Genomic DNA, 15,148 nt, shown 5'->3' on the forward strand with positions numbered 1-15,148 from the left:
CCATGGAAACTGTGAAGAGACAAAACCACTCTTTCTGAATATGTACTCAATGCTTCCCACCTGCAAATAAGTGACAAACAGTCACCTGGCATATATAGGGATGATGGTTCAGAAAAGAGTCATAATACCATTTGCTTTAAAACTAAAACATAAAACATGTTCCTTAAAAGCTTCTTTTTCTCTTCTCTCTAGGTATTCATGGACTACAACATGGCTCTGGCATAGATCACTCTTGGAAAAAAACTGGGAAGAACAGGAAATCTAAGTCAAAACGACATAAGCCACATGAATCTTCAGAGAGTACAATGTCTGGTACCAAACCTCCCCACAGGTTTCCTCATTTGGGCCCAAATACTACAGCCTGGTCCCCATCAGATACTTCCCAAGCAAGTTACCCCACCATGCCTTTTCCTGCAGTTATGCCAGCATTTCCACTTCCAGTTTTTCCACCTACAGGGACTATGCCATCAGGTCCTGAAGCTTTTCTTTCTGGTTTGAATGAATCACAGGAATTGGGAAATCATTGTGCTTTGCCATTATCACAATTTCCTGCACCACTAGTGACTCCAATGGTAGCACTTGTACTCCCCAACTATGTATATCCTCAGGTGAACCACACTGTTTCTCAAACGCTTTATCCTGACCCACCTAAATTTTCTAGTCAGCCTTCTTTCTCTTCACAGTCTCTGCTTACAACACAGCCGCCATTTGCTGCCTTAAACCCATTCCCTCCACAGTCAGTGTTTCCAACAGAACAATTCCATTATAGTGCATCAGCAGATAGTGAAAAGACCCCTGTCATAGAATCCAGAAATGAACCATCCCGTTCCTGTACTCCACAGTCCTTGGGTCCACAAGATCAGGCCTCAACGACGTTATTCCAATCACGTTGCAGTTCTCCTCTACAGCTAAATCTTTTGCAGTTAGAAGAAATGCCTAAAGTGACTGAAAGTGGAACCACTGGTCCACTGGGCAGCTATGGAACTGTAACAGATGGATGTATCACTAGCAAACCCATGATATCAGAAGACTGTAACAGAAAAGCATCATCCCCTGTAAGCATTCTCTGTAACTTTCTGGAAAATATATGTGCCAAAGAACATATTTTTTTAAATCAAATTATGTTTCATGTTGAAAATTGTAATGTGGTGTTGTTGCATGCCTTCACGTCATTTCCTACTTATTGTGGTCCTAAGGTGAACCTATACTGAGGTTTTCTTGGCAAGATTTGTTCTGAAGGCGTTTGCCTTTGCCTTCCTCTGAAGCTGAGAGACTGTGACTTGCCCAAGGTAACCCAGTGGATTTCCATGGTGCAGCAGGACTTTGAACCATGGTTTCCATAGTCCAATGCTCAAACCACCACCAATCCAGAAGAATAGATATCTGTATGAATTCCTGGCTGAGGAATTCTGGATGCTATCCAAAAAAGTAACTTTTCTAAGCTCTTTATTTTCATACACTGGAAATCCTTTACTAGTTGCTGCTTCTATGCCTTTCAAAGAGAAGACGATCAGTCTTAACACTTGTGCTCTTCACAGCTGGTATGCATGTTCATTTTTACTTACGGCAACCCTAAGGTGAACCTGTCATAGAGTTTTTTGGCCAAGTTTCTTCAAAGGAAGTTTGTCATACCTATGCATAAATTGTAGAATGAGAGCCAAACTACCTTTCTGCATTGTTTTCACATTAATCTAATGCTGCATCAACTTCTGGGACATAAGTAATACTGAGTTGCCACACGAACTCTACTGATGCAAATACTGTTGAAGAGATTCCTATGTGGACACATAGTAAATCTCACTATTAACCTGTATGTGCTTGCTGCACATTGTAGAGACTTACCATTGAAGAAGAGAGGACTGTGTAGGCTATCTAGTCTCACCCCTGCTCAGTGCAGGCTCTCCAGAGCTAGAGCATCCCAGTAGACTAGCCATTGCTTGGAAACCTCAAGTGTTGTTCTAAGTTTTTTTTTTCATAGATGACTGTGAAGCTGAAATTCTTTGTGTGTGTGTGTGTAAGTGTGCATATGCCCCTTCAAGTCACATGTCGATTTATGGCAATCCTGTGAATTTAATAGGGTTTTCTTAGGCAAGGAATCCTCAAAGGTGGTTTTGCCAATTCCCTTTTTTGAAATATAGTCTATAGCTCCTGGCATTCCTCGGTGGTCTCCCACCTAAATACTAACCAGAGCTGACCCTGCTTAGTTTTCAAAATGCTTGACCTAAATCAGGTCAACCCCCCAGCCTGCGGGCCAGATGCGGCCCACGGAGGTGTCAGGACCGGCCCCAGCCCTGCCGCTGCCGCCGCCGCCTCCTGGGCCGCTTGACTGCGCTGCCCTCCTCCTCCACCATGCGGAGGAGGAAGAGGAGGGCCGTGCGGCCTGGGGCAGAGGAGCCAAAGGGGGAAGCCCCTCACTGCCTCCCCACGCGGGCCCGCGCCGCCCTCCCTGCCTCCCCGCACCGCCCACCTCCTCCTCCTCTGCCTCCTCCGCACCGTCCCCAGGCTGCGCGGCACATGGAGGAGGGGGAGGAGGAGAAGAAAGAAGAGAAGGAAGAGGGGGAACAGAAGGAGGAGGAGGAGGAGGAGGGGGAGCAGAAGGAGGAGGAGGGAGCAGAAGGAGGAGGAGCAGAAGGAGGAGGAGGAAGAGGAGGGGGAGCAGAAGGAGGAGGAGGAAGAGGAGGGGGAGCAGGAGGAGGAGGAGGAGGAGGAGGTGAGGGAGCAGAAGGAGGAGGAAGGAAGAGGTGGTGAGTGGCCAGAGGCCTCAAGGTTTTTTAAATTTTTATTTTGGGTGCTTTTAATGCTAACAAGTCTCCCTTGGTTTGACACTGATAGTGTGGTGGTGGTGGTGGTGGTGGTGATGATGATGATGATGATGATGATGATGAGAGTCAGCTTGAGAGGCATGCAGGCACTGTTTCTTACACCGAGAGAGTGTCACCTTCCAAAGTGTGTTTTGGGTGCTTTTAATGCTAACAAGTCTCCCTTGTTTTGACAGTGATAGGGGGGTGGTGGTGGTGGTGGTGGTGGTGATGATGATGATGATGATGATGATGATGATGATGATGATGATATGAGTCAGCTTGAGAGGCATGCAGGCACTGTTTCTTAAGCCGAGAGAGTGTGACTTTCCAAAGTGCCTTTTCTGTGTGTTTTTGGTTCTTTAATGGTGATAGTGATATCAGAAAGCCTCTGAGGCAAGGCTAATGTAAATTGCTGTGATTTTTACAAACTCATGCGCAGTGAAGAAAAACCAAAGTCCCTTGACCAAGTACACACTTCTGAGAAGTACACTTGGTGCAAGAACTGTGAAACCACCTTGACATGTTCAATATGCATAGCCATGTGAACCCATGTTCAGTGTGAAACCCAAAGAGTTTGGTTATGCAATAAGCCTCTGAAATATGCAAGAGGCCATGTTAAGTAAAGCCATGTTCAATGCCCAAATGTGCTGTTTAGAATGGGGGGAGGGGGGGTTGGCCAGAAAGGGAAGTACATTTCTGCCATCTGCCTAGGAATAATGCCCAAATATCCTCCATTTTGATCATGCCTAAGAAATATGCATTTATATTAACATTTTTTAAAAATCATCAAATTTTTTTGCATGTCCTCCATTTTAAAAAAATGTGCCCTACATTTGAAAATGTTGTCCTATATTATTTAATTATGTAATTATTTATTTTTTTTGGCTCTCCTTCCCCCCCCCCCCCCGTTGTCTGGGGGACACCAACCCAGCCCCCGGCTCAAAAAGGTTGCCTACCCCTGACCTAAACCTTAGGGTGAAAACTTTCCCACCCAATATTCATTGCTAAAAGTAATAACCTTTCTTAAACGTTTAGAGTGCATATTTTGTTTTGTTATTGTTCTGTTAAGGTTGAATCTCCAATGGAAGCTCAAAATTGTGATGCCTTCTCTGTATCAAGTGATTTACTTGATATTCTGCTTCAAGAAGATGCAAGTTCAGGCACTGGGTCTGCTTCATCAAGGAGTGGTGTTTCAGCTGCTGCTGAGTCTTTAGGATCTGGTTCAAATGGATGTGATATGTCAGGCAGTGGAACAGGTAGAATTATGCATGCAGTTGATAAAACATGGGGATATTTAAATAGACAAATCTGGCCTCCGTGATTGAAAATGTTGTTTTGCTTTGTTTCTGAAGGAAGTAGTGAGACAAGTAATACAAGCAAATATTTTGGAAGCATTGACTCCTCCGAAAATAATCATAAAACAAAAGGTCCTGAAATGGAAGAAAGTGAGCAGTTCATTAAATATGTTCTCCAGGATCCCGTTTGGCTGCTGATGGCAAATACAGATGATGCTATTATGATGACTTACCAGATACCATCACGGTAATTCTGCTTTTTTAAAAGCTTTTGGAAGTTTAAACTAGTCCATGTAAACTGCTTCTTCAAGTAAATATTGCTTATTATTTTTTAACATGTTTGACTGAAATGGTGTACTTAATTCTTCTGAATATTTCTTTTATTTTTTTCAGTTGAATATAAAAACATTTTTAAAACAAACTGAATTGTGCAGCCAATGCATAAATGTAGTTTTTACTACATTTACTACATTATAAAACTAAACCTAGAAACTTGGCAGTTAATTTCCAAATATTATGCAATGATTAGTCTACGTCTGAAGTGTAATAGTGTCTTAGCCCAATGCTTAATTAGGATAATCCAACACAATATTAGTGGAAGAAGGTAGTGTACTAGCAGAGTCTTGTTGGTTTTTACCATTGCACATGTGATAGCTCTTTTGTTTTTGTGGTCTTTAGGCAATAGCAAAACAAAAAAGTATGTTGGATTCCTCCCTTCAAATAGTCTTTTTACATAGTCCAGAACTATGAGTATGCAACAGAACTGGCCAACATAACATAATGACTTGAATATCTAAATTCCTACAGTTTTTATAGTTTTAAGATTTTATCTCCATCTCTCACTTGTCTTTTTTCTTTATGGTTTGAACATATAACACAAGAATAAGGATTCTCTTGAAAAAATGTTCTTCATTTATGTGTTTATTTTTACATATGATGCTCCTCATCTTCATTAGCTGTGTTGTGTGTGGTTGATAACTACTGCTTTGTGTGTGCATGCATTCGTGCATATTTGCCTTCAAGTCACCTGTTTACTTATGGTGACCCCAAGAATTTCATAGGGTTTTCTTATGCAAAGAATACTCAGGAGTGGTTTTACCAGTTTCTTCCTCTGAAATATCTTGTTGGTCTCCCATCCGAGAACTAATCAGTACTGACCTACTTAGCTTCCAAGATCAGACATGATCTGGTGCCTTTAGAGCATTTAGGCAAACGGCCACTGCTGGTGCCATATCAAAAAACTTTTCTTATTTGAACACAGTGGCTGACCACAACTAGTATAATATTTTTATCATAAAAAGATGGCAGCATTTGCACATGCATCTGAGGAAGTAGACTGAAATCTACGAAAGCTCATGCTGCCAACTTCTTTCTTTCAGTTGGTCTCAATGGTGCTACAAGATCTCTTCACATATTCATTTTACATACTAATACAGATATATCTTTGAATGGGCAGTTGAGAAGCTTCCTTTTATTATTTTAAAATTTAAGTATTTGAAATTACTTCTAAAACTTTGGTTGTGACTATAGCCACACAATGTCTCCTTCTGATGGACAGTGTATCTAATTCTAAGATATATCTAATTACCTTTTACAGATCTCTTCCTTTTGTCCTCCCATTGTTTTGGCCTACACCTCTCATAATTCCTTCCCACTGTCCTTGGAGGCTGGAACTGATAGGAGTTGGAGGCCAAACATTGGATGGCTGTTTGGTTGATTTGTTGAATTTATATCCTGTTTTTCTCCCAAGATGGGATTCAAGGCAGCTACTAGGAGGTTCCTTACTCTTACTTCTGAATGCCTCCAAAATTGAGCAGATAATGGGGATATTCAGCAATGTTCCAAGTAGTAAAGATGTGACACTTTATAGACTAGAGCAACTAATAAGGGCAATACTGCACTGATGCATTCTGCCCAGGAATCCTATTCCAGTATTCTTAATTGTTATGATAGAAGCATCTACTTGCTCTACAGTAGCTTTGATGGAACCCATAGGCGGGTTACAAACCGCCATAAAATACGTATTGACTACGTGTTAGGGTTAGGAAGGGGCGGTGCTTCCGCACCCCCCTAACCCTAGTACGTAGTCAATACGTACAATATGGTGGCGGCCATTCCACACGGCCACCGCCATATTGACGTAGCGGACGCTGTGCGTCCACACGTCGCGCGGTGCTTATGACGTCGTGAGTGTGCCATTGGCGCCTCGCGGTGTCATAACCGCGCCGCAGGAAGAAGCTCCATTTTGGAGCTTCTTTTTTGCTCCGCAAGGGAGTCGCACGGTTTGGCTGCTGCGGCTCCCTCGCGGAGCAAACAGCAGCGCCGGCAGACCGCCGCAAAGCGGCGGTCTGTAACGCTCCATAGTGAGATAAGTGGAATAGGCTTGGAGAACACTCTCCCTCTGACCTGAAATTATGAGAAGAAAATATTTTAAACTACATCTTTACATCAGCAGAAAACTAAGTTGATGTTGAAATTCTGAGTGGAATTTAGAATTGGGACCAGAGCAGAAGGCACCCTTATAAGATTCATGAGCCAGTCTGTAATGCTGTAGCTGCATTGTTCCAGCAAAGATATGGTAGATTCTTCGGCATGGTTTTTGTGAATCTCACAAATGAGTTTTCCACAAGAGACATTCAGAACCTTCTAGAATTGCTAGGGAAGACTTTTTGGCCGTAGCTCCACCCATCCTATATATACCCCTAGCATTCTTTCTCTTTACCCTCAGTTCCTTTTTGTCCACCATGCTAGTAGCATCAGAGGAACTGATTCTTAGAATTGCTTATCAATTCGAATTACAATGACTTTGACCTCGGATTTTGGCTTTAGATTTTGGCTTTCTTTTGGATTTTGGCATTGGCGTACAGTTTGACTCAATTTGACCTTGACTGTTCTTGACCTTGTGATGTGGACATTGTTTGGTCTTTATAGATTTCACCTCGGATTGGTAATATGGCCTCTCAATCTATGTCGTTGCTTGCTCTGCCTGGGTGAGGGGCATAACATGCAGACTTGTGCCCAGTGCAGGGCCTTTACCCCGTAGGCCAGAAAAAAATGGCTCTCCCACCTGCAGTCACTATTGTATGAGAGGGCCTTGAAGCTTCATGTGCCCCCAACTGCTACTATCTCGGGTCCACTGCCATCTCCACTTCATCGAAGGCCTTTGACGGCATAATCTGCTCATCAAGCTGATGTCACTCGCCCAAGCTTCTTGAGTCATGAACCATCATCAGCAAAACGTCAACCCGAATCTGGCAGTTGACACTCGATGGAGGCCATTGAACCCGAGGATCCCCCCACAAAAAAGCAGAAATCCTTTTCAGCTGCAACCGAGGCTACTTCCAAGCCTCCTAAGAAGGCCAGTGAGAAAGGAGAGAAGGCTATTGACAAGAGAGAGAAGGGAAACAAGTGGAAGAAACACAAGCATTCTTCCTCCTATTCCTCTTCTAAGAAGGTGACCAGATCAGACAAACCAACTTCTGATAAGCTTGCATCTCTCGTACCTTCACTTCAACTTAGAATCATAGAATCTTAGAGTTGGAAGAGACCACAAGGGCCATCCAGTCCAACCCCCTTGTTGAGGCTCAGGTTGCTTCGGTCTCTGAAGACAAACTGGTAGACTCTCCTGTATGACGGTCCCCTTCTCCAAGGCCCCTCTCACTGCACTTGACCACCAGGATTCTCTCTCCACAGGCTCGAGTCCATGATCGCTTCTCAGCCTCTCCAGTTTACCATTCTGAAGCTGATTTCCACTTTGGTACCAACAATTGTTATGGATCCTACCCTCGATCCTGTGTCGATATCAACATTGATCATATCTGAAGCCCAGATTGAGTCCAGCACAACTTGTTGTTCGATCGTGAAACTGGCCTTTATTATGTGCCTGTTGACTCAGAATGCCATCTCCAGCTCTATGTCTGTGAGGTTCCTAAGGGTCCTTGAGGTTCTTCTACGGGTTCGGTGATTCTCCAATCGGCTCCATCCTCAAGGCCTTGTGTGTCGGTGTTGGCACATACTGAACAACTCCCACTGTGTCATAAATCTTTTGCTGACAGGCCTCTCCGGTGTTTTCCTTGTGCTGTTTTGCCTGACTCGGACTCATCATAGACTCGAATCCATGTTCAGTCCTCTTCTGATGAGAGTGTGATGCATGAGTCTGCTTCTCCAACTGATGATGATGTCCATTTCTTCTCAGAATAGGTTATTCAAATGACGAATGCCCTGGACTTGGAAGTGGTACACCATAATGGTGAACCTCTGAACTCCATTTATAGATGGATTCAAGCCAAGGTTCCTGCCCCTGCTTCCATTGAGCTTCTTCCATCTATGGCTCATATTGTCAAACGCTCTTGGATTGTCCTGGCTACCATCCCTTCAACCTCCAAGAAGATGGACAACCTTTATAGATTAACTTCATCGGACTCTTCTTGGCTTGTCAAGCACCAAAGGCCGAACTCGGCTATTGTAGAGGCCTCCCAACTGAAGCCAACTCCTCAAACTTCATTGATGCCCATGGACAAGGAGGGCAGGAAACTGGTAGGAATCGCAAACTGTATTGTGCAGCAGCCTTGGGCCTTTGTGTTGCCAGTTACTCTGCTTGCATGGGAGCCTATCAACAGCATATCTAGGAGAGAATTCTTCCCCTTCTCGATAAGCTCCCAGACAAGGACCATCCTTTGGCGCATTGCAATCCAAAGCCCATTCTCTTGAAGCTCAACAAATCAACTCTGACTGTCACTCTGTGGAACGTGTTTCAAAAGTCCTGTCAGGTTTGATAGCCCTCCGTCATCAAGCCTGCCTTCAAGCATTGGATCTTGGCCATCAAGCCCAAGCTACTATTGAGGATATGCCCTCCAACAATTCTGGCCTCTTTAACAAAGAGACAGATGAGAAGTTGGATCACGATTATAAAAAGAAGACAACAGCAAAGAAATATGGTATGTCTTCTTCTTTGCCACATTTTGTTCCACACCCAGTCAAGGCCCTGTAGCCCATTGGGGTCGAGGAGACAAAGATTTCCTTCATAATCCTTTTCCTCCTCTGGCAAACGCAATACCACCCACTCTCAGTACAGTCAATCCTTCAGTTTTGAGATGTTCCAAAGTACTTCTTGTTTTCTACTCAGATTCGAAGCTTGGACTTCCAGTCACTCCTCAGCATTTCTCAACGATGACTGCTACCATTCATCTAGCCTACAAATTCTCAGGGAAGACCCTGCCAGCTCAGATTCCAGCATATTCTACTAGGCCAATAGCAACGTTCTCTGCTTTTCTCAGTGGAGTGCCCCTAGAGGATGTCTGTAAAGCTGCAGTCTGGTCCCAGCCATTGACTTTCATCTCACACTACAGGCTGGACACCAGGGCAAGAAATGATGCAGCTCTTGGGAGGGCAGTTTTGCTTTTTGGTTTGTATTGTAGTTTGTTGCATTGCATGCCTTTTACTTGCATGTTCAAATAAAACATATTTTGATTTACTATACATGATGTCATGCCACTCCGCCTGTGACTTTAGCTTGTTAGTCTAACCCATTTGTGTGATTCCTAGAGAACACGACAAAGAGGAACAGGTTGCTTACCTGTAACTGTAGTTCTTTAAGTGTTCATCTTAATTCGCACAAACCTGCCCATCCTCCCATCAGGTCATGTCATGCTCTTTCTCATGTTCCCTCATCGTGCCTCTATGTGGCATCCAATTGGAACTGAGGGAAAAGAGTGGGTACATTAGAAGTATATATAGGATAGGTGTAGCTGCCACCAAAAAGTCTTCCCTAGTGATTCTAGAAGGTTCCGAATGTCTCTGCACAGGCGCAGGAAACCCATTTCTGTAAATTCACAGGTGACCACTCGAAGAACTACAGTTACTGGTAAGCAACCTGTCCTTCTCTTACTGCTATCAAAGGTTTTCCCTTACTCTGGTATGAGAGGTTTTTGTTTTTGTTTTTTTACATTACATCTCAGCAAACAGAATTGTGTTCTGTTTCAATCAAGTATCAATAGAAACCATACTAATTTAATCATTCTGATGACTGTTATAACTGTAAGAATATTATTTGCTTGTAACTTGATTTTCAACTAACAACAATTATAATTCAGCATTGACATTTATATGCAATATTCTGCTTACAGTTGTTAATAAGATCTGCATGAATTGAAATAAAATTGTTCATTTATTTACTTTAGAAACTTGGAAGCTGTTTTAAAAGAGGACAAAGTGAAACTGAAACAGATGCAGAAGTTTCAGCCTAAGTTTACAGAGGATCAAAAAAGAGAGCTACTTGAAGTGCATCCATGGATTCAGATGGGTGAACTTCCTGAGACGGTTGCTAATTCTGTATGTTTCAATGATTGTGTTAAAATATAAAACTTAACTTTTATTTAAGCATGATGCTATAAAAGGTACATTCATCAGATATATGCTTCATCTAAGAGCAAAACTGGGTGTCTGATAGATCCAGGGCCATTCCCTGCCACCAGACATGCTGTGTGCCACAGATTGTGGCAGAAAACTGCTAAAAGGCCATAAAAGAAGCAGCTTATATGAAATGCAGCCTTTTGTCCTTGCTTACACCAAGGTCTTATACCAAAATGTGGTGGTACATGCAAGGGGGTGGTGGTCTTGGGCCACAGAAATTGATTAAAGATTGTATATAGCTGTGGACTACATGGTGCTGACTCCTGAATTGGAGCATTTGAACCCAGCATACTATTTCTTTAATTCTACTATTCAGTCAGGCTTATTCATACAAATAACTCTCCTTAAGATAGCAATACATGAGATGCTTCTATAATCTATTCCTAAACAGGAACATTTTCAGTTCCTGTAACTAAGTACAGCTTGTAATATATCAGACTACAAAATTATACTGAAATAAGATGTGTGGTACTTTTTCTCTCTTTTTCTAGGTGTGTATGTATTGTGAAGAAAACGTTAATAGTGGATCTTACACAAAAGATGGAGACATTCATGTAATGGAGCTTAATGAAATGAGTGAAGTATGTGGGGAAAATAATTTTGATACACTGAACCAAGTCATCCATGAAGATGTCTAATACATAAAGATCCATTTCAGCAACACCTGCTGCTTTTAACAATTGCAGTTCATCATTAGATCTTAAAGGTTTTTAAGCTAGTTTCTTGTGAAATGAATCTCACTTATATTAAACAAATGCATTTTTTGTTCTAGAAAAAGGTCATTTGTGATAAACCTCTGTGCATTTTTCCATCTCTAGCAGCCATTGCTGAAAATGTATATTTTGTGTTTTTTAAAGCCCTTTCAGATTCTGAAATAGTTATTTTTCTGTAAAACTACACAGAATCCCATTGAACCACAAAGTGTCATGAAACTATAGAATCTCTTTCCAGTCTTCATTTTTCATTGATAGATTATTTCCAAACCTCTATGTTTCAGTCTGAGAATATCTTGAATAAATTTCAGATTGAGTAGATAATAAATCCCAAATAATTCATTAGTGTTTGGTTTATCTAAAGAGCTGAACTTCATCTGCCTCACTTCATTTGATATATTAGTATTCTGATTTCCTGGTGTTAAAAACAATTCTAAAATATTCATCTCTTACAGTGTCCAAATATCTGTTCAACTTACTAAAACAGTCATATGTAAAAAAAATCTTTTTTTAATCAGTGTTAAAGCATCATACAGTAACCATACCATATTTTTCTTAATTCTAATACATTATCCTTAGAATTTTATATCAATTACTTGCTTGTTAAAATGTTACAGTTGTTATTTTTTCTCATTGATCAGCCATTAAAATTTATCTTCTCAAACAGTTTTGGGCAGAGAAGCATAGAAATACCCAATAGTACTGAAAAACAAAATCACTGCCTCATCTTTTAAATGTTGTCAAGACTACCTCTGGTATAATTCTGGTATTGTCTGTCTAATAGAGAGATACTAATTTTAAAGCTGATGTAGTTCCTCTACATTGGCATAATACAGCTTTATAGTGAACAAAATAGTGTACTAATAAACCAATTGTATTACTCTTTTTTAAAAAAAGATTATTCATAGAGTGAAGTCTAGTTTTGAAAAAGATGCAGCTCAGGCCACAGCTTCTAATTGTCTTTTTTGCTTTGTCAAACCAGTACAAGTGTTTTATCAGCTAAATACGGCCAATTTTCTCCCTACTGTTTCTTTGGTCATTGTACATATCTTACTCCGTGTAGAACAATGTAGAAGCTGATTTGCCACGTTGATTACACTTCAACAATAATCTGTAAGCAACTACAGTGGACCCTTGTTATACACTGGGGTTTGGTTCCTGGATGCATCGTGGATAACAGAATCCGTGGATGCTCAAGTCCCATTAAATATAATGACATAGCAAAATGGTGTCCCTTATAAAAAATGGAAAATCAAGGTTTGATATTTGAAATTTATACTTTTTTTTGGAACATTTTCAAACCATGGATGCTTGAATCCGTGTATAAGAACTGTATATACATCTAGGGAGACATATAGGTGTTGTTTTTCCAGACATTCATCTCATGCTTTGCTATCAAATGTGGCATATTAACTGCCATACAAGGTATAACCAGTTAGCCACTGAGTCCAACAATATTCTGTGCTTATGAAACCAAAGCCAAAGTAGGCAGAAAGTTAAAGGAAGAATGCCCCCAGACAATCATGCATTAAGTCTTTTTTTCTTCCTTTTTTTCCTTTCTTTCTTTCTCTTGGGATTTCTCTCCTAATATGCATCTTTGAATGTGAATCTTTATTACATAATCAGTTGCTTAAGAGCTGGTAATATTATCTAGGTCACTAAATTGCACAGCTGTATTATACCTAGTAATTAACGTCATTTATTTTCAGCTTGTTCTTGTTAGTTTCTTCTGGTATCTCCTAATTTTTATATTCTAGGGAAAATGTAAATGATATTTCATTGTGCACTTACACTACATTCTTTTGTTAAAGCAACTTGTGTCATCTTAAAAGTAGTGAACTGACATGCATGTAGGAATGAATCCTGAGATGACTTTTTCCTAAATGTATTTTAAATTCCTATTGTTAATTAAATGATATTTGTATATAACTTAAGAATGCCAGTACATTTGGCATATCATACATAAGTTGTGCTTAAAATTTAAAAAAAGTGTTAGTCAGGGTCAGCTTGAGAAATTAAATTTTATCTAATGACACTTAAATATGGCTCTACAATCACTTATGCCCAGGCTTTATATATTGTATTTAAATCACATGGAAAATTCTTAGCACTAAAAAGAAAGGTCACAGTCTAGGAAGGCATATATGATTTGTTCCACATTTGGCAAGAACTGGTGCCTGGCTTATGGGAGGTTTTGAGCATTATCTGTTTTTTGAGATGCTACTGAATATCTGTTGTTTTGTTCTTATTTTTAAAAGTCAGAAATCTCACTAGTAGCTTTCTAAATTGTGACAAGATGGTTTAGTATTTTGAATAGAGACTTACAGGTGTGTATTAATTCTGATAGACATCTCCACTGCTGGGTTTGTATCTGTGTGTGTGTGTTTAATGAAACTTGAGAGATAAAGAGAGAATGTATTTAAAGCCTTTTATGGGTGTCTTAATATTTTTACAGTGAATTTTTTTTATTTACAAGGTGATATTTAAAAGTTCTTATGAATTTTTTAAATGGCAAGCCTTCTTTTTAGACAGGATATTGAAACCAGCTTTCTCCAGATTTGTTGTAGACTGTTTTAGCTTAAATATACTTGGTCAGTAGGAGAAAATCTTGTTGATACATTGTTTTTCCATCAGTAAACAGTGCTTTCTGTATCTTGTGCAATATATTGTTTTTGGGTTTTTTTGTCACTTGTAACAATTTTTATTAAATGCTTTCTAGAAAAACTGAAAATAAAGCAGAGTTATTTTTAGATGTTATCTTTTTGTACTTTGTATAGCTGGTTAAAATATTGTGAGAAAGACTTTTATACTGTATCTGGCTTTCAGTTCTTAAAATGAACTGTTTGCCTCATCTAGCAGCGGATGACTTGGACTACTGCTCCCAATTAGACTATAGCTCCCAGAATCCCATTCAGTGATTGTGCTGACTAGGGAATTCTGGAAGTTGTAGTTTTAAAAATAACATCTAGACTCAGACCTTATATGATAGGTTCCATCATTTGGGGGATATAAGAACAAAATTCCGTTGTTAAGCTAATACATATGTTAGAGATTATTTAAACAAAAGGTGGAGGAGGACAAACAAAAGAGCTTGTTCTTTAACATTTCTATCCTCTAGATGTCACTCTTCATGCATCCTTCAATTAGGTCTAAATCATGTTGGGGAGTTTGCTGTGTTTGAGCTTAATTTTGCTTACATAAGACTACAGTTCATATGATGTTTTGCAGTTACACTGAACAACATATCCCCCAAACTAGACTGAATGCCCAAGCAAAGAGGAAAGTTATACAACAGCAATTTCCATAACCTACATGGATGAACTAGATTGGCTAAAACCCATCAGAATCGTATCTCTAGCACATCCTTCTGACTTATCTCTCATATCTCTTTGCTCTCTCTTCAACCATTAATACACAGTCTCCACCTGCAGCATCAGAATCAACCGCTTGTCACAACTGCCAGGAATGTTTTGAACGGGTCTTTTGCAAAGATACTGACAGGTCATTGTGAGTTGGGAAAGTCATGACATCCAAGGCTGCCTCTTGTCTGTCTGGATGGGTTAAACCCAGCTGGTTACTGCTATAAATGGACAGTTGCCCAAAATTGTCAATGTCATTCTTTACCACTGGAGGTTATAGAAACTAGTCCAGAACATTGGAAAGTACTGAGCTCAGGGAATACTGCCTTCGATAGGTCATAAATTCCTCTCTTGTAACAGCAAAGGTTTAGCTACTGCAGTTATAGCCTATTTATGTTGCCTTGAAGTTGGCTAAGAATCCTCAACAAATTAAAAGCACTGTTCATATTGTCATACTGGAATGGGTATGTTTAACAAGTTATACGTCAGCTGCATTTCTTGCCATTGTACTTTTGGGCACAATTCAAAGCACTGATTTTAACCTTTAATTGGAGCAGTGACTCTAGAGA

At 40.3% G+C, this 15,148-nt stretch overlaps 1 protein-coding gene across 9 annotated transcripts in view; it reads left to right on the forward strand.

Moving 5' to 3' along the window:
- The window catches only part of LOC149318233 (period circadian protein homolog 2-like), a 47,855-nt gene extending 33,878 nt beyond the window's left edge, over positions 1-13,977 (forward strand). For 8 of the 9 annotated variants that reach the window (XM_089509268.1, XM_089509267.1, XM_089509271.1 and 5 more), the window contains 5 exons: positions 193-1,055; positions 3,871-4,057; positions 4,154-4,343; positions 10,276-10,426; positions 10,999-13,977. In XM_089509268.1, coding sequence (XP_089365394.1) covers positions 193-1,055; positions 3,871-4,057; positions 4,154-4,343; positions 10,276-10,426; positions 10,999-11,145 — 1,538 coding nt within the window. In that variant the 3' untranslated portion in view covers positions 11,146-13,977. Of the gene's footprint in view, positions 1-192; positions 1,056-3,870; positions 4,058-4,153; positions 4,344-10,275; positions 10,427-10,998 lie in introns of those variants that run through there. The other variant, XM_089509275.1, reaches the window with a different exon arrangement.
- Positions 13,978-15,148: the final 1,171 nt, after the last annotated feature.

The sequence above is a fragment of the Sceloporus occidentalis genome, unplaced genomic scaffold, assembly GCF_023333645.1.
Source record: "Sceloporus occidentalis isolate IW3139 unplaced genomic scaffold, rSceOcc1.0.p SCAF_2, whole genome shotgun sequence".
Lineage (NCBI taxonomy): Eukaryota > Metazoa > Chordata > Lepidosauria > Squamata > Phrynosomatidae > Sceloporus > Sceloporus occidentalis.